Source organism: Carcharodon carcharias, chromosome 12 (genome assembly GCF_017639515.1).
Source record: "Carcharodon carcharias isolate sCarCar2 chromosome 12, sCarCar2.pri, whole genome shotgun sequence".
NCBI lineage: Eukaryota > Metazoa > Chordata > Chondrichthyes > Lamniformes > Lamnidae > Carcharodon > Carcharodon carcharias.
In genome coordinates, this window is record NC_054478.1 from 41,219,825 (window position 1) to 41,239,326 (window position 19,502).

The following is a 19,502-nucleotide window of genomic DNA, read 5'->3' on the forward strand; positions in this document are numbered from 1 at the left end:
ACTTATTTGCTTATCCATAGTCCCAGCAGACACTATAGGGGATTAGGACTACTTTCAACTTCCAGCAGTAAGGCATCACAATGTGGAACATTTCTGTGCAATACAACAGACATGACAAAGCTGTGAACCTATTGTTGAGCAAAGCTTAGCATGTTTTTTTCAGATGATTAGCTTGTCTGTTTTCATTGCCTCTATGATTTTCCAATGTTCACCTTTAAAAACAGGAACGGTTGTCGTTGACATAACTGTTTGAAGTAATGCAGGAAGGGGCAATAGTCATTATTACCTACTCTAGATTTTTTTTGATTTTGTTTAGAAAAGGAAACAGTGGGTGGTTGAGGGGTGGGGTGGAGGAGAAGTGGGAGGTTTCTGGTGGTGTGCATTTGTGGAAGGATGGAAAGATAAATTGCTATTTACTTCAAAAATGATTTTGACACAAAATTAACAGAAGAATCAAATGTTAATATGTCAGTAATATATATTTTTAGCATCAAATTACTGTTTGCCATGGGTGATAAATTAAAACAATTTAAATTAAGGCCTTACAGTTTAGACCAGAAATAGTGAATAGATTATTTTACAATGTCATGAAGACTTACAGCCATCCAAGATAGCAGAGATGCCTTTTCTAGTTACAGGTTATTAAAACTTGAAATGCAAACTTTAAGAATTACTCAGATATACTCTTGAAGAAAAAAAATACACAGTACAGGGAAAGAACAGGCAAATGGAATTTGAATAAATAGCTCCAATGTGGAATTGCTGCCATCAAAGACAAAATGGGCTAAATAGCCTGCCTTTTTGTTGAAAGATTTATGGTAAGTGAATTTCCACTCAGTTTCTGTTTACAAGGGCAGGTCAGAAGCTGGGAATTCTGTGGCCGGTAACTCACCTCCTGACTCCTCAAACCTGTCCACCATCAACATGTCAGGAGCATGATGGAATACTTGCCTGGATGAATGCATCGCCAATAAACATGCAAGAAGCTTGACACCATTCAGGACAAAGCAAGCAACTTGCCAACAGCACTTTTCAAACCCACGACCTCTACCTTCGTGAAAAACAATGCAGGCTCATTAGAAGACCAACACCTGTAAGTTTCTATCCAAGCCACAAACCATCCTGACCAGGAACTATACTGCTGTTCCTTCACTGTCATTGGGTCAAAATCCTGGAACTTCCTTCCTAACAGCACTATGGGTGTACCTACACCTGCAGTGGTTCAAAAATATGGCCCATCACCCTCTTGAGAGCAAAGAAGGATGTGCGATAAATGCTTGCCTTTGCCAGAGATCTTCTCATCTCATGAATGAATGAAAAAAAGTTGATGTATTTGCCGAATGTGATTCCATGTGATATTCTAAAGAGAAACTTATGTACAAGATAGGGTAATGCTAAATTGCTTACTTAATGATTTTCTGTGTTCTGGCTTTGGTTCTTTTGGATTTGACCTGCTGTTGTTGTCCCTCTCACTCCTGTTCAGTTCTTCACTGCTTGAGCTTTTCCAGATGCTGATTGCCGATGTGGAGGTTCCCTTCTTTAAGTGCAATGTCATAAGTAGATATCAGTAAGAGAAAATAGTGGGAGACATACTCATTACTACATTTGGAAAACTATGATCGTAGTACATTTACCAATGGCCAATTTTAAATAAAGCTGGAGAAGAATAAAAGTAGTTAGAGTAATACAGAATTACTAGCTTTGTTGCCTCCGAATCCTTGCACAGCAAAATTCCCATATAGTGCCAGATCACAGGCGATGGTGCCAAGCAAAGGGCTGCCTCCACATCAAGAGAGGGAAAACCAACATCCAGATGTAACCAGGACACTTTGCACACCACATACCAGCTAGTTCCAAAACACCCTTGATAGAGGCTTTTGAGTAGGTCTCCCTCCAAATCTTGTGATTGGGGAATGGTGTGATGACTAGGAAAGAGGAAGAAAAGAAATACTTCTGAGAATGTAAATGGGTGGACAGCAACGTGAACTGCTGAGAAGCTGCACAGCAATGAGGTTTATATTCTTTTACTGCTGTGTATAATTAATCTGATTATGTTCAGAAAGCAGAGGTAAAACTCCATTTAAGGGTTTTCCAAATGCTATCGGATACCAACAGCAACCCTTCTGCCACATCCCCACCCACCACTTAGTGGATCAAAAAATTAAAACGCCCCTGATGCAACAATTTATGCTGCAGAAATTTCCCATTATGTCCACACATTGCAAAATTACTAAAACAAAACACGTTTTATGTGTTCTTAAGATGTGAGCAACATTTGCAAGGCTGCATACAGTGCCCAACCTTGTTTGTCGGAGTGATGGGCCTTCTGCTTGATACCCCTGATGGTACTGCACTGCTGCCCTGTTCAGTGTCTTAATTTTCAATATCCACTCTTCTCCAATGTGTATGATCTCTATGCGGTAATCAGCTTATTTTTACCAATATAGAAATCAGAAACCATGCAAAGTTGTATCATAGTATCATGTTTTATATTGCCATTAATGGCAATTGTGGTGGAGGATCTTTATAAAATAATTAGAATTGCAAATTAACCAGGACAGAACAGCCAGGTGATCCTAGTCAGATAACACTTCTGCAAAATACAGCAGTGTCTCAAAAACAGGAACCTGTAAAGGTCAAAAGTATTCAATGTTGCACATCAAAATCACAATTCAAAAAATGCCTTTTAAGAACTGTTGTTAGCTTACTGAAAAGTCATGAGTCAGAAAGTTGTGGGTTCAAGTCCCACTCTTAGGCACTCCATTGCAGTACTGAGGGAATGCGCACTGTCAGAGGTGTAATCTTTTAGATAAAATGTTAATTCCCTCTCAGGTGGATGCAAAAGACCCCATGACACTATTCCAAAGAAGAGAAAAGGAGTTTTCTTCTTTGTCCTGGCCAACATTTATCCCTCAATCAGCATTACTAAAGAAATAGATTACCTGGTCATTATCTCATTGCTGTTTCTGGGACCTTGCTGTGTGCAAATTGACTATTGTATTTCCTACGTTATAACAGTGATTAAACAAGTACTTAAGTGATTAAATAAGTACTTAATTAACGGTAACGTTCTTTGGGATGTCCGGAGGTTGTGAAAGCTGCTATATAAAAGCGATTAAAATCAGAAGTGGGAATAACTCAGTAGATCAGGCAACATCTGTGGAGACAGAAACAGAGAAAACTTTGTTTTTCTCTCTACAGATGTTGCCCCCTTATCTGCTGAATACTTTCAGAATTTTCAGTTTTTATTTCTCATATCCAGCATCCACAGTTTTTAGCCTATATGATTGTAAGTCTTTTTTCTTCCTAACTTGAGCTCTTGTAAAGATGCACTTGCTTAGGGTCTTTGGCAAGTTGAAGAACAGAGCCAGGTGCCATGAAATGAGGGGGAAAGCAGCAAGAGGCAAGTCTAAGACTTGTGAGTGGTGGTGTGGCAAGAGCCTAGAACAGCTTGAAACCCCTGAGGATGGCTAAGGAACCAGACAGAGGAGTTGGAGACCTAGTCAGTCCGACTGGCAGCACCCCTGAGTTTGAGAAGCTTCATGGAGAGAGAGGGAAGCAGGAGTGCAGCCAGGAGCTGGGCAACAGAACAAACCTGGTGAGTCACTACATTGAGGAGCTGAGGCCCTGAATAGGGAAGAGATCTGGAGCACCGGAGTGAATGTTATCTATAAAGAGTTCATTTCTTGGAGCTACAATTTTCCTTGAAAGTTTATGCAGTTTTAATGCTGGTGGAATAAAGAAACCTTGTTTTTTTATAAATCTTCTTGCAGCCCATGTGCTTAAATCAAACATCACATTTTGGAGTCAGAAGTGAGATTCCACAGCACAGGCATCGAATTGTGGTGGATGAAATGGAAAGCAATGGAATCTCCTGGCTGAGATGGAGCAGATGATGAGATAGCTGAAAACCGGTCAGCGAGGGAAGCTGAAATAGATGCAGCTCTTGCAGAGGCACAGGCTTTTATGGGATGAAGCTGAGAGTCGAAATAATAGCCAGAACATGATCAGTTTGTCAGTCTTCAAGTTTGGCCTCTTTTAAGGGGAAAGACGGAATATCTCATCACGGATATCCTACCTGCCGACGGGTAGGAAGTTGACAGATCGAGGACGCTCAGCTGGCCTTGGTCATGGCATCTAAGGGGCCTCATCAAGAGGGAGCAGACAGCATTTGTTTTGGAACATCCATGCAGGAAGGCTTGCTGGGAAATACTGGGGAGAGGTGCAGATGTTCAAAGGAGTCTGTGGCAGATCCGCAGATCCTTGAGGCCCTGGCACAGGTTTTTGGGCACAGCAGCAGTGTGCTGCAGCTGCAGTAGAGGTTTTATGAGTACAAGCAAGCCGGAGGAGAGGATCTGCTCTCCATATCTGTGGAGCTGGTGAAACTGTTTGACTGCATCATCATTCTAGATCCTTCCTTCAAATTGACCAGGGGCACACAGCTGAAAAATCACCTAGCTGAAACAGTGAGAGATGAAGAGAGCTGAAGAGACTTAACAGTGATAAATCCCCACTGTCCTTCTTTGACATACAGGATTACATCATCCGGATTATGAGGAAAGACTGGACTCCTAAGACCAGGAAAGGGGGCACCATCAGAGAGCTGACTGTCGGCATGGACAGGATTCTCTTAAGGTTAACTTGCAGGTTGAGTGGGTAGTTAGGAAGGCAATGCAATGTTGGCATTTATTTCGAGAGGACCAGCATATAAAAGCTGGGATGTGCTGCTGAAGCTTTATAAGGCCACATTTAGAATATTGTGAGCAATTTTGGGCCCCGTATCTCAGGAAGGATGTTTTGACCCTAGAGCGGGTCCAGAGGAGGTTCACAAGAACGATTCCAGGAATGAAAGACTTAACATATGAGGAACGTTTGAGAACCCTGGGTCTATACTCGATGGAGTTTAGAAAGATGAGGGGGGGATCTGATTGAAACTTACAGAATACTGAAAGGACTGGATAGAGTGGACGTGGGGAAGATGTTTCCATTAGTAGGAGAGACTAGGGCCTGAGGGCACAGCCTCAGAGTAAAGGGAAGACTCTTTAGAACAGAGATGAGGGGAAACTTCTTTAGCCAGAGAATGGTGAATCTATGGCACTCATTGCCACAGAAGGCTGTGGAGGCCAGATCACTGAGTGTGTTTAAGACCGAGATAGATAGGTTCTTGATTGGTAAGGGGATCAAAGGTTATGGGGAGAAGGCGGGAGAATGGAGTTGAGAAACTTATCAGCCGTGATTGAATGGCGGAGCAGACTCGATGGGCCAAATGGCCTAATTTCTGCTCCTATGTCTTATGGTCTCTTATGGTCTCTTATGGACAAGGATGTAGACATCAGGCTGAAGAGGCAGGTGGAACAGGTTGATGTACAGCAAGCACAAATCCAATTCTTGCTGTCCTATCTCTACAGTACACATTGCGACTAAGCACATTCAAGGGATACTCCAAAGAGATGCTGGAACTGTAACAGAGCTGGGCACTTCCAGTAAGACTGCCCTCAATAACCACAGACACCATGGATGTCAGGCATGGTAACCCCATTGAATGCAACTCCATTCCTCCCTCCACCAGAAAAGATACAAGCTCGGTAAAGGAAATAGAAATGCTGAGGTCCTGAGCCAGAAGACTGAACCTAGAAGACCAGCCACTTTTGCTAGTTTAGAGAGGATTCTAGCTGGTGCCATACCCAGTGCCTCAAGGAAACAGTAACATTCACACCTCAATCCTGTGCAGAATCCAGCAGAGAGTCATATGAACAGCTGGGTTAGGAGTAGGAGCAGGCCACTCGGCTGTTCGAGCCTGCTCTACCATTCAATAAGATCATGGCTGATCTGACTCCTGCCTGGTCCATAAATCCTTTCAGCACCTTATTTGTCAAGAATCTATTTAACTCTGTCTTGAAAACATTCAAAGACTCTGCTTCCAATGTCTTTTGAGGAAGAGAGTTCCAAAGACTCACTGCCCTCAGAGAGAAACAAATTTCTTCTCTGTCTTAAATGAGCATTCCTCTTATTTTTAAATAGTGATCCCTAGCTCAAGATTCGCCCCAAGGGGATACATTATCTCCACATCTACCCTGTCAAGACCCCTCAGGATCTTACATGCTTCAATCAAGCTGCATCTTACTCTTCTCAACTCCAGCAGATACAAGCTTAGCCTGCCCAATCTCTCCTCATAAGAAAACTCACCTATTCCTGGTATTGGTTTAGTAAACCATCTCTGAACCGCTTCTAATGCTTTTACATCCTTCCTTGAATAAGGAGACCAATACTGTGCGCAGTACTCCAGATGTGGTCTCACCAGTGCCCTCTATAACTGAACTGTAACCCCCTACATTTATATTCAATTCCCTTCACAATAAACAATAGCATTCTATTTGCTTTCCGAATTGCTTGCTGTATCTGCATACTAGCCTTTTGTGATTCATGCACGAGGACACCCAGATCCCTCTGAATCTCAGAGCTCTGCAATCTCTCATGATTTAGATGATTTGCTTCTTTTTTATTCTTCCAGCCAAAATTGAAAATTTCACATTTTCCTTCATATGCTCCATTTGCCAGATCTTTGCCCACTCACTTAACTTATTTATGTCCCTTACATCCCCTTCACAACTTACTTTCTGACCTATCTTTGTATCATCAGCAAATTTAGTAACAATACCTTCGGTCCTTTCATCCAAGTCATTTGTATAAATTGTAAAAAATTGAGGTCCCAGCATTGATCCCTGTGGAACACCACTTGTTAGATTCCACCAACCAGAAAAAGACCCATTTATGGATACCCTCTGTTTCCTGTTAGCTAGCTAATCTTCTACACATGCCATTATGTTACCTCCTACACCATGAGCTTTTATTTTCCGCAATAATCTTTGATGTGGCACCATATCAAAGGCCTTCTGGAAATCTAAGTACAGTACATCCACCGGTTCCCCTTTATCCACAGCACATGTGACTCCTTCAAAGAACTCCAATAAATTGGTAAAACATGATTTCCCCTTCACAAACCATGTTGAATCTGCCTGATTGCCTGGAATTTTTTAAGTGACCTGCCACAACATCTTTAATAATAGATTCCAACATCTTCCCTATGACAGATGTTAAGCTAACTGGCCTGTAGTTTCCTGATTTCCGACTCCTTTCCTTTTTGAACAAAATAGTCATTTTCCAATCTAATGGCCCCTTCCCCGCATCCAGGGAATCTTGGAAAATTAAAATTAATGTATCAACTATCTCACTAGCCACTTCTTTTAAGACCCTAGGATGAAGTCCACCAGGACCCGATAACTTGTCAGCCCACAGCTCCAACAATTTGTTCAGTACCACTTCCTTGGTGACTGTAATTTTCCTGGGCTCCTCCCTCCTTTTCAATTCCTGATTTCCAGCTAATTCTAGGATGTTACTTGTATTCTTTATGGTGAAGACCAATGCAAAATACCTGTTCAATTAATCTGCCATCTCTTTTCTTTTCCATTTTTAATTCCCTAGACTCATTTTCTATAGGACCAATGCTCATTTTGTTAACACTTCTTATTTCAGTATCGAGAGAAAATCTTATGATCCAACTTTACATTTCTAGCTAGCTTTCTCTTATATTCTAATTTTTCCCTCCTTAGTAATCTCTTTGTCATTCTTTGCTGTTCTTTATATTCTGTCCAATCTTCTGACCTGCCACCTGTCTTTGTACAATTGTATGCTTTTTCTTTAAGTTTAAAACTGTTTTTAACTTTTTTACTTAACCATGAATGGCAGGTCCCCTTGGAATCGTTCCTTCTCATTGGAATGTATCTATTCTGTGTATTCTGAAACATCCCTTTAACTGTTTGCCACTCCATCTCTATTGAACTATCCCTTACTTAATTTGCCAGTTTTCTTTAGCTTTAGTTTCTTTCCACATAATTTCCCTTATTTAAGTTTAAAATACTAGTCTTGGACCCACTCTTCTCTCTCTCAAACTAAATGTAAAATTCAATCATATTACGATCACTGCTACCCAGGGTTGCATTCACTATGAAGTTATCAATGAACTCTATCTCTTTGCACAATACCAGGTCTAGTATAACCTGCTCCTGGTTGGCTCCAGAACGTGCAGTTCTAAGAAACTATCCCAAAAACATTCTATGAACTCCTCATCTAGGCTACATTTGCCCATCTGATTTTTCCAGTCAATATGTACATTAAAATCTCCCATGATTACCTATCTTTCTGACAAGCTCCCATTATCTCTTCCTTTATACTTTGTCCTGTCATGTAGTTACAATTAAGGGCTTGTACACCACTCCCACAAGTGTCTTTATCATTTCTCAGTTCAATCCACACCGCTTCTACATTCTGGTTTCCTGAACATGGGTCACCCCTCTCTGATGTGCAAATACCATCATTAACTAACAGAGCCAACCCTCCAACTTTTCCTAGCTCCCTGTCCTTCCAAAAAGTAATGTACTCTACAACATTCAGGTTCCAAACTATGTCATCCTGCAGCCATGTCTCTGTAATTGCTATCAGATCATAGGATCATCGAAAAATTACAGCACAGAAAGAGGCCATTCAGCCCGACGTGTCTGCGCCAGCTGAAAAAGAAAAGATTTTTAAAAAACTAGCTGCCCATTTTAATCCCATCTCCCAGCACCTGGTCCATAGCCTTGCAGGTTACAGCACTTTAGGTGCAGACCCAGCTGCCTTTTAAATGAGTTGAGGGTTTCTGCCTCCACCACCAAATCAGGCAGTGAATTCCAGTTGCCCACCATCCTCTGGGTGAAGAAGTTTTTCCTCATGTCCCCTCTAATCCTTCTACCAATCACCTTAAATCTGTGTCCCTTGGTAATTGACCTCTCTGTGAAGGAGAAACAGGGCACCCCTGTCTACTCTATCCAGGCCCCTCATAATCTTGTACACCTCAATTAGGTCACCCCTCAGCCTCCTCAGTTCCAAGGGAAGCAACCCTAGCATATCTAATCTTTCTGCAGAGCTGCAATTTTCAAGCCCTAGCAACATTTTTGTAACTCTCCTCTGTACTGTCTTCAAAGTGATTGAGTTCTTCCTGTAATGTGGCGACCAGAACGGTACAAAATTCCAGCTGTGGCCTAACCACCATTTTATACAGTTCCAACATTACATCCCTGTTTTTGTATTATATACCTCGTCCAATAAATGAAAGCATTCCATATGCCTTCTTTCCCACCTGTCCTGCCACCTTCAGGAACCTGTGGACATGCACATCAAGGTGTCTCATTTCCTCTACCCCTCCCAAAATGCTCTCATTTATTATGTATTCCCTAGTTTTGTTTGCTCTCCCCAAATGCATTACCAGATTGAATTCCATCTGCTGCTTTTCCATTTACTCAACCAAACCACTGATATAATTCCAGTCAACAGCTATCCTTTTCACTATCAACTACACAACCAATCTTTGTGTCTGCAAATTTTCCAATCCTGCCATCCACATTTAAGTCTATATCATTAATATATACAACAGACAGCAAGGGACCCAACACTGAGACCTGTGAAACACCATTGGAAACCGTTTTCCATTTGCAAAAACATCCATCAACCATTACCCTTTGTTTCCTGTTGCTGAGCTAATTTTGAATCCAACTCACCACATTTGCCTACATCCCATATCCCATAGGCCTTTACTTTTCTGACTAGTCTGCCATGTGGAATCTTGTCAAATGCCTTAATAAAATCCATATAGCCAACATCCACTGCACTACCCTCATCAATTCTCCTTGTTACTTTCTCAAAAAATTCCCCTAACAAATCCATGCTGACTATCCCTGATTAATCTGTTCCTTTCTAAGTGGCAGTTATCCTGTCTCTCAGAACTTGCCCTCCACAGAAGTCAGACTGACCAGCCTATAATTATTTGGTCTACCCCTCGCACCCTTTTTAAATAATGGTACAACGTTCGTAGACCTCCATTCCTCTGGTACCGTGTCTGTATCTAATGATGTTTGGAAAATGATCCACAGAGCATGCACTATTTCCTCCCTGGCTTGCTGTAACAGTCTGGGATACAATCCATCTGGCTCTGGTGACTTATCCACATTCAGGGGTGTCAGTCCCTCCAGTACATCCTCTCTCACTATGCTTATTGTATATAATATTTCACACTCATCCTCTTTAACTAGAATATCTGTTTCATCCCTCTCCTTAGTGAAGACAGAGACAAAGTACTCATTCAGAACCCTGCCCACATCTTCAGCGTCCGTGTACATCTCTGATTAGCCCTACCCTTTCCTTAGCTACTTTCTTGCTCTTAATGTACTGGTAAAACATCTTTGGGTTTTCTTTCATTTTACCTGCCAGAATTTTTTCATATCCTCTCTTTGCTTTCCTAATTGCCATTTTTACTTCACCCCTGTACTTTCTATACTCATCTTGGCTTTCTACAGTATTAAGTTTTTTGTGACTGCCTTAAGCTTTTTTTTCTGCTTTATCTTACCCTGAATGCTTCTAGATAACCAGGGGGCTCTAGGTTTGGCAGTACCGCCCTTTTTCTTTGTGGGGACATGTGTACACCGTGCCCGCAGAATCTCACTGTTGACTAGTCTGTCACTTCAAGTAACTGTAACCAGTCGACTTTCACCAGATGGGCAATAAATGCTGGCCAAGTCAGCGACACCTATATCCCGTAAATGAATTTTTAAAAAATGAATTCTCAGCTTCGTAAAATTTGTCTTTCCAATTTAGAATTTTTGCTCCTGTTCTACCTTTATCCTTTTCCATAATTATATTAAATCTAACAGTATTATGGACACTATCTCCAAAATGATTGCCCACTGCTACTTCATCCACTTGCCCAGCTTCATTCCTAAGACTAAGTCTAGAATTGCACCCCCTCTCATTGGGCTTGTTAAGTGCTGGCTGAAAAAGTTCTCTTGAATGCGTTTTGAGAATTTTGTGACCTTTGTGCCTATTACACTGTTCATATCCCAGTTGATATTAGGGTAGTTGAGTCCCCAACTATTATTGCCCTATAGATTTTGCACTCAGAAATTTGGCTACATATTTGCTCTTCTTCCCCACTCTCTCTATTTGGAGGTTTATAGTATACTCCTAGTAGTGAGGCTGCCCTCTCTTTATTGCTGAGCTCAATCCATATGGTCTCAACACCTGCCCCTTTACTTCCCCTCTCCTCACCGTCCAAGGGCCCAAACACTCCTTTCAAGTGAAGCAGCATTTCACTTGCACTTCCCTCAATTTAGTCTACTGCATTCGTTGCTTCCAATGCGGTTTCCTCTACATTGGAGAGACAAAACGCAGACTGGGTGACCGCCTTGCAGAACAACTTCAGTCTGTCCGCAAGCAGGACCCAGACCTCCCTGTCACTTGTCATTTCAACACTACACCCTGCTCCCATGCCCACATATCTGTCCTTGGCTTGCTGCATTGTGCATTGTTCCAGTGAAGCTCAACGCAAACTGGAGGAACAGCACCTCATCTTCTGACTAGGCACTTTATAGCCTTCCAGACTGAATATTGAATTCAACAATTTTAGATCATGAACTCTCTCCTCCATCCCCAACCCTTTTCTGATTTTCCCCCTCCTTTTTGTTTTTTCCATTAATTTATATAGATTTTTCTTTTCCCACCTATTTCCATTATTGTTAAATGTATTTCCATCCATTTTTTTATCTCTACCTTTTAGCCTTTTTCAATTCCTTCACCCCACCCCACCCCTACTAGGGCTATCTGTACCTTGCTTGTCCAGCTTTCTACCCTTAATTAGCACAATCCTTTCGATAATATCACCACCTTCAACACCTCTTTGTCCTTTTGTCTGTGCCATCTTTTGGTTATCTCCACCTATCACTGGCCCTCTATCCAGCTCTTCTTGTCCCACCGCCCACCTCCCAAACCAGCTTATATTTCACCTCTTTTCTATTTTTCCTTAGTTCTGTTGAAGAGTCATGTGGACTCGAAACGTTAACTGTGCTCCTCCCAGCAGATGCTGCCAGACCTGCTGAGTTTTTCCAGGTATTTTTGATTTTGTTTTGCATTTAGTATATCATCTCTCCTTACAGCTGTAATTCTTTTACCGGTGATGCCATACCCCAACCTTTTTCAGCCCACTCTCTATCCTGCCTGAAAACCCTATATCCAGGGATGTTGAGCCCTTATTTTTGCCCCTCTTTAAACCATTATAGCGATAATATCATCCCAGGATGTTGCCCGGGATGAAACATTTAAGTTATGAAGAGAGGTTGGATAGACTTGGGTTGTTTTCGTTGGAGCAGGGAAGACTGAGGGGCGACCTGACTGAGGTGTACAAGATTATAAGGGGCATGGACAGGGTGGATAGGGAGCAGCTGTTCCCCTTAGTTCAATGGTCAGTCACAAAGGGGCATAAGTTCAAGGTGAGGGGCAGGAGGTTTAAGGGGGATGTGAGGAAAAACCTTTTTACCCAGAGGGTGGTGACGGTCTGGAATGCACAGCCTGGGAGGGTGGCGGAGGCGGGTTGTCTCACATCCTTTAAAAAGTACCTGGATGAGTACTTGGCGCATCATAACATTCAAGACTATGGGCCAAATGCTGGTAAATGGGATTAGGAAGGTAGGCCAGGTGTTTCTCACGAGTCGGTGCAGACTTGATGGGCCAAGTGACCTCTTCTGTACTGTGATTCTGTGATTCTGTGTGATCATGCTGCCATGTATCTATCTGTGCCCTCGGTTCATTGGCTTTCTTTGCTATGCTCCTTGCATTTAAATAAATACCTTTTAACATTGACAAATTCCTGTGCTGTAAACCTCTTAACCTTTGCTTTTTCTGTCTGTCAGAGTCACCCATAAATTTTCTGTCTCTCGCTCCCTGCACTGAACTTGTCCTATCTGAATATGCCCTCAGGTTCCCATCCCCCACCAATCTGGATCATACTAAATTATTTCATCCAAGTATCACCGATGTGCTTAGGAGGGAGATCCAAGGCCGATCCAGAATGATGGAGCCATGTACAGTTTCACCCTTGCCATCCACCTTGAAGGAGGACCTCTGGCAGCTTCCGCTACTCGATGCAGATATTGATAGACTTCACCAGTACTGGAAAGCCCAACATCCACCAACCTGGCTCTATCTGATGAGGGAGACCAAACAGGCACAGAAACTGTTGAGGTGCTGGAAGAGGATTGGGGAGAGGGATGGAGTTCTCTATTAGCTGGTTCATGACAATGGGAGAGAGATGAAGCAACTCCTCCTGCCCGGCAGCCTCAAGTGTCAAGTATTGACCGCAGTTCATGATCAGGTGGGGCACTGAGTGTTGGAGAAGACAACTGCACTGACAAGAAGGTAGTGTTACTCGCTAGTGATGGCTGCTCATATTGCCAACTACTGCCAGAACTGTTGGAGGTGTACTTTGGCCAAAGCAGGGAAGTGGCTTGACACAGGTGGTCACATCCATAATGTTGGACCCAGAGCTGGAGAGAAATCTCAGGAGAGTGTTCCCAGGGGCAGGTTTCTCAATGCCAAATGTCTGGATGTGGGGGTAAGCAGCCCACTTATTGACATAATGGGACCTGAAGCTGGTGGTGACCTGAGTGAAGACGGGTTGGATAGTGTTGGAGAATCTGGGAATGTGTGTGTCAGGGATTAAGGGACTGCATCACATTGAGGAGGCTGACTCCAGTGCCAGAAGGAGATGCTGAGACGTCAGGCAGGGAGGCTGCAACTGGATCAACCAGTGCTGCTGGTCATATGGCCCCTGGAGACATGGCCAATCTAGGCCCCGATGTGGCTGACCCATCACAGAGCCTAGGTGCTATTGGAAGTGCCAGGTCAGAAGAAGGGCTGAGGAGATCATCTCGAACAAATGCTGAATATCATCCTAACCTTTACTATTTGCCCAGATCAGCGAGGCATGAAGGGAATGCTGCCAGCAATGTGGACTCGAATACACAACCTATTGTAGCTTAATTGATGCTGCTGATCAAGCAATTGCTTAGTAAACAGTCACTTGTGATTTGTCTAGTTGCTGAGATGGCAAGTTAGAAACAGGAAAGTATGTAGCAGGGCCTCCGGCAGCAGGTCGCAATGGTGGGAGCGAGCACCAAGCAGGGGAACTGGTTGGATCCTATGGGCCCCTCCCTCCATGGAGCAGGGTCTTTGACAAGCTGAGGGGCAGAGCCAGATGCCAAGAGGTGAGGTAGAAAGCGGCAAGGGCAAGTCTAGGACTTGTGAATGGCAATGTGGCAGGAGCCTAGAGCAGCTTGAAGCCCCTGAGGGCAGCTAAGGAGCCAGGAATAGGAGTCGGAGACCCAGTCAGTCTAACTGGCAACACCCCTGAGTCTGAGAAACCTCATGGAGAGACAGGGGAGCAGAACTTTCAGCCAAGAGCTGGGTAGCTGCACAAGCTTAATGAGTCACTGCATTGAGGAGCTGAGGCCTTGAATAGTGAAGCGATCTAGAACATTTGCTGTGAATATTCTCTGTAAATAGTTTGTTTCTAGGAGTTACACTTTCCCTTGAGAGTTTATACTGTTTTGATGCCGGTGGAATGAAGGAACTTTGTTTTATTTAAATCTTTGCGCAGCCCATTTGTCTAAATTGCACGTCACATCTACTTAATGCCCAACTTAATTAATTTAGTTTTTAGAGAATTCTATTGCTTGTCTGTGTGTTGGAACAGAACAAACTTAATCAGTCAAATAGAGACACTGGAATAGATTGTGTTCTTTATACTACAGAATCGCTTCCATTGAAAATGTTTCTACAAATGTTAAAGGTACTAAATACCACCATTTAAAATGACATAAGATCACATTGAGTCAAAATGTAAAAATTTAGTACACAAATAAGAATCAACATGTTTGTTTGTATCAAAAATGAAAAACTCAAGCTCATTTGCAAATAATTTGTTATGAATGAATTTCGACTAGGGTTATTTTGCTAATTTTAGTGTAAAGTCAGAGTATAAATTTACGGGTTATATATTAGTATAGCTGAGCTCAATGCACATTATAAATGCACATTGTGTCCTATTTGAGTCATTTCAGGTCTGTTTTAAATTTGAAAACATCATGCCAAACTATTTTATAGAAAATATGCAAAGAGGGATTAACAATGCCACAGGGAGCTATAAACAAAAGAAACATGGTCTAAAGGGGCCGATCAGAGCTTGAGAAGCTCAGGAAATATATGGGAAAGTATTTTTTTGGCAAAAAAGCTAAAAATGTTTATTGTGCAACTCCTAAGACAGATTGAACAAATATACAAAATCCTTTTATTTGTTTCCAAGGGAAGCTATTTTAGTTAATAGCGTTAACAACATTATACATACCAATTTATCAATCACATGTCTGATGGCCTGGTACCAATCATGTATACTATCATCATCCGAATGGAGAAGAAATTCATTCCCTGAGATTGTTGTGAGCTGTGTCAAGAAAAAAAAGCAGTGTGTAATTTGTTTAATGCTGTAAACAACACAGGAAAAGCACAGCAACCTAATGGGTCAGCACTTAGTTCATTATGATCCCAATCAACATTACTCGACAACAACATTGGAATTGCTAGATGAGAAATGACTAAGGTCCATCTAATTCTCCTTCTCTTGGTAGTCATATGATACAATGATAATAGGAGACCAATCAATGCCTCTCTGCCAATCCACCCTGGATTGTTTATTACTTGCACATCTGCCCAAAACAGTGAAGGGAATGTTTCATGAAACCAGATGTCTTTGTTCACTTTCCTGGCCTTAAAGAAGAAAAGATAATTAAGAGGGAAAAAAGACCTACAAGTGCTGGAAATCTGAATTCTGATGAAAGATTTTCAACCAAAATATTAACTCTTTTATTTTTCACTTGCCATGTAGATAATACCTGCCTGTACTTCCAACACTTACTGTTTACTTAAATGAAAAAAGTATGGGATGTTTACTGATTGAAAACATGGTGCATGCCAGAATAACTGAAGAAAAGACCAGGTTAATTACAACTCATGTATAAAAATAAAAACCATATTGCACAGACAGACCTCCCTGGAATATCTTCTATGGAAACTACAAGGTCTTAAGCTGGAACATGAGTGCAGGAGAGAGTAAATAAAGTTTTAAATAAATAATATCTTTTTGTGTCTTTTCTATAGTGGGGGCTATTTGAAACATTATTTCTCACTAGAAAACCAGTTGGCTGCTTGTGGAAAATCAGGAATGAGGGGTGGAATAGGTGGGTGGCACGGTGGTAGGGGCACCTTGATCACTCCTCGATCACACAAGGCCCACCTGATGAAATATTCAGGCAGACTTGTATGTGGACACATTGCATGCCCACCAGGACCACGCAAGAGGCTGATTTCTATCTACAAAATGGGTCCTATGTTAGCGGTAGGAACACTTGCAATTTTGGATGCGAGTGGAGAGTTTGCAGCGTGAGGTTTGCGGATTTGTACCAGGTAGCGAGTTGCTGAACCTGCAGTCCTTTGAAGCCTGGAACTCCAGATATGACGAGGAATTTTTTTTCAAGTGAAACTCTTCTCCAAGCCGCAGTATAAAACTGTGGCCCTTTACTGGCTGCCCCCAACCCTGTGCATCTCCTCCCCTTTGACCGCTGCCTTCCATAGGGCAATCCAATTTTATATGTCTAATATGTTAAACTGTCAACTAGCCCTTATTGAGCATTCAGCAATTTATCTGAATTATACTGTTTGAACACATACCTGAAAAATTGTTTGGGTCTACTCACTTAATGCTATTTTGGGTGGAAATTAAAAATCACTCAATCACTTACTATTTTCTCCACTCCCTATTTTAAATGGTTTATTTAATCTTTTCTTCTTTAGGTCCTGCCGTGCCATTATCTTCTAAATTAATCTAAATGATTATCCTTACAAAATATATTACAACAATAGAATTAAGAAATGAATTCATCTGAGTGGACAAGTAAAATAATAATGTTGCACTTCAAACAGAAATATTTCACCTATCCACTCTGGTATATACCAATCATTTAACAAATTGAATGACTATGGAGCATAACTTATTTTTCTTCCCAGGACTTATAGCATAATAATAATTCATTGGCCTAAACAGATAAAGGCATACCAAACAATGATGGGGCAAGAAGGATTAAGGACTGTCTAACAGGTTAGAGATGGAGGAAAGCAAAGCTCTTGGAGGATTGTATTGCTGAAGGAAATTACAGAGAGAAAGGGCAAAGTCAGGGAGGGATTTGAACATGACAATGAGAATTTAATTTCTGGGCATTGTTGGATCAGGAATCAATATAGGTCAGCGCGCAGTCAGGAATGATGGGCGATCAACTGATACAGAATAAGATACTTGGAGCAGATTTTTGAAATGAGCTCCTGTCTACTGATGGTAGATGTTGGGAAATTGGCCAGAAGTGTATTGGAACAGTGAAACCTAGAGCTGACAAAAGCATGCATGAAGGTTTCAGCAGCAGATCAACTGAGGCAGGAGCAGAGGTAGTCAATGTTCCAAAAGTAGGCATACTTTGAGATGGCGAGGATAAGGAATTGATAACTCAGCTCAGGGTCAAATTAGGCAGCAATGTTGCGGTCATTTTAGTTCAGCCTAAGACAGTTGCCAGGGGGGAAAATGGAACTTTTCCCCCCTGGCAAACTTTCAGTGCTCTCCCTGAGACAGCACTCACGCAAAAGAGCGCACGTTGACAGTTGGGGAACCCCTCCCCCAAAAAGACTGGAGAAAGACTGGAATTTGGGGTTTGTTCTTTCCAGTGTTTGTTTGGGATAATTGCATCTCATTCAGGACAAGAGGTTGAACAGGCGATTAACACCACAGTGGCAGTGGATGGATTGAGAGAGGTGGTGGAGAAGGATAACTCATCATTGTCCATGTGGAACCTGATGTCATGTCTTCAGATGATGTCACCAAGGGGCAACATGTAGTGGGAAATAGGAGGGAGCCAAGGACATCTTCCTGGGGTGCTTGAGGTAAATGTGCAGGGTAGAAAAAATAAATCATTGCAAGATATTCTCTGGATATCTTGGATAGGTAAGAGCGGAACCAAGTGAGGTTAGTCCCATTCAGGAAGTGTTGAAGGAGTACAATGGACAACCATGTCAAGAACTGCAGGGAGGTCAGGAAGGATAAAGAGGAATGGGGCACCACGGCCGCAGATACAGAGGCCGTCACTTGTAGTTTCTGTTAGAGCCATGTCAGCACTGTGGCAGGAGGCAGAAACATGGTTGGGTGGCTCAAATATGGATTTGCAGGAAATATGCTCAGATTTGGGAAGAAAACATTTTGTATACTGTAAAATTAATGATTGAATGTTCACTATTATCAAATTTTGCATTTTTTTTGGGGCACAGCATTCATTGTCTTTATCTGTTTGAAACGTTACTGAGTAAACATGTTTATTCTGCAGCACTGCCTTATACAGTATAACCCCATAGTTAAGTTGCTCAGCAAACAATGTAATATCTATATTATTATAGTGTAATGGAACTTTATAAACTCTGAAGGTTCTATGATGATGGTAGAACTTTAGGGGGCCCTTTAAATTAATGTGTGTGTGAACAGCTCCTCTTGTTAGGAGTGAAACAAAAAGTCAAATATAGGGCAGAATTTTGCCCTTGATGGGTGGGCGGACCCCACTGGCTCGATGGCGGGCGGGCAGCTGACCCCTGCTGCCGAAATGGGCCCCGCTGCCATTTTGAGTGGGTGGGCCAATTAAGCGCTATACGCTTCCTGTGCGGAGGGGGGAGGGGTTCCCCAACTGTCAAAGTGCGCTCTTTCGAGTGAGTGCTGCCTCAGGGAGAGCACTGAGAGTTTTATAAACTTAAAAAATAGAAAAATAAAAAAATTATTAACATGTCCCCCTCATGTGACAATGTCACACGAGATGGGACATGTTAATAAATATCACATAAAGATTATTAAAGTTTTTTAAAACAGACATGAAACCTAATCCCGCCAGTGGATGAGGTTCCATGTTTTTTCTATTCCCCACTGGGGCTCCTGGCCTGCCCGTCAACCTTAAGGTTGGATGGGCAGGGCCTTTAATTGGCTTAATTATCCTGTCAATGGCCTCAATTGGCCATTGAAAGGTCAGCGGATCCGCAGTTGATTTCGCTGTCCGCCCGCCTTCCTGAATACATAAATGGGGCGGGATGATGTCAGGGGTTCCCCCCAACATCATCCCGCGTCATTTTTGTGTCAGCGAGTGGGCCCCGCCCCCAACTCGCCGACGGAACAATTCTGGCCATAATGATTGGTGTTATTCTGAAGAATGTTTTTATATATTGTTGCATGTCCTGAACTAGTGAAATAGTACATTCATTCATTAACCCAATTTGATAGTTTTCAGTTTATTTTTTCCTACTCTGTTCCTCACTGACATCCAGATTATCATCTCCTGCCAGGGGCAAAAGTTTTAGGTTGGCGTGCAGGTGGGTGCCTGACCCACTCAAGTATAAAATAGCTCACAATGACATCAGGTGAGTGTCCCAAAGTCATGCCCTGCTCACGTGATATTTCTGTCAGCGGGTGCGTGCAAAAGTCGGAAGCATGCCCACTGACAATAAGAGGT

The 19,502-nt window shown here is 42.3% G+C and overlaps 1 protein-coding gene across 3 annotated transcripts in view; it reads right to left on the reverse strand.

Moving 5' to 3' along the window:
- Positions 1 to 19,502, reverse strand: part of arhgap15 (Rho GTPase activating protein 15) — a 781,647-nt gene that overhangs the window by 356,275 nt on the left and 405,870 nt on the right. For all 3 annotated transcript variants that reach the window (XM_041201317.1, XM_041201315.1, XM_041201316.1), the window contains exons 7-8: positions 15,266 to 15,361; positions 1,408 to 1,537 (exon numbers count right to left, since the gene is read on the reverse strand). In XM_041201317.1, the coding sequence (XP_041057251.1) occupies positions 1,408 to 1,537; positions 15,266 to 15,361 (226 nt within the window). The remainder of the gene's footprint in view (positions 1 to 1,407; positions 1,538 to 15,265; positions 15,362 to 19,502) is intronic.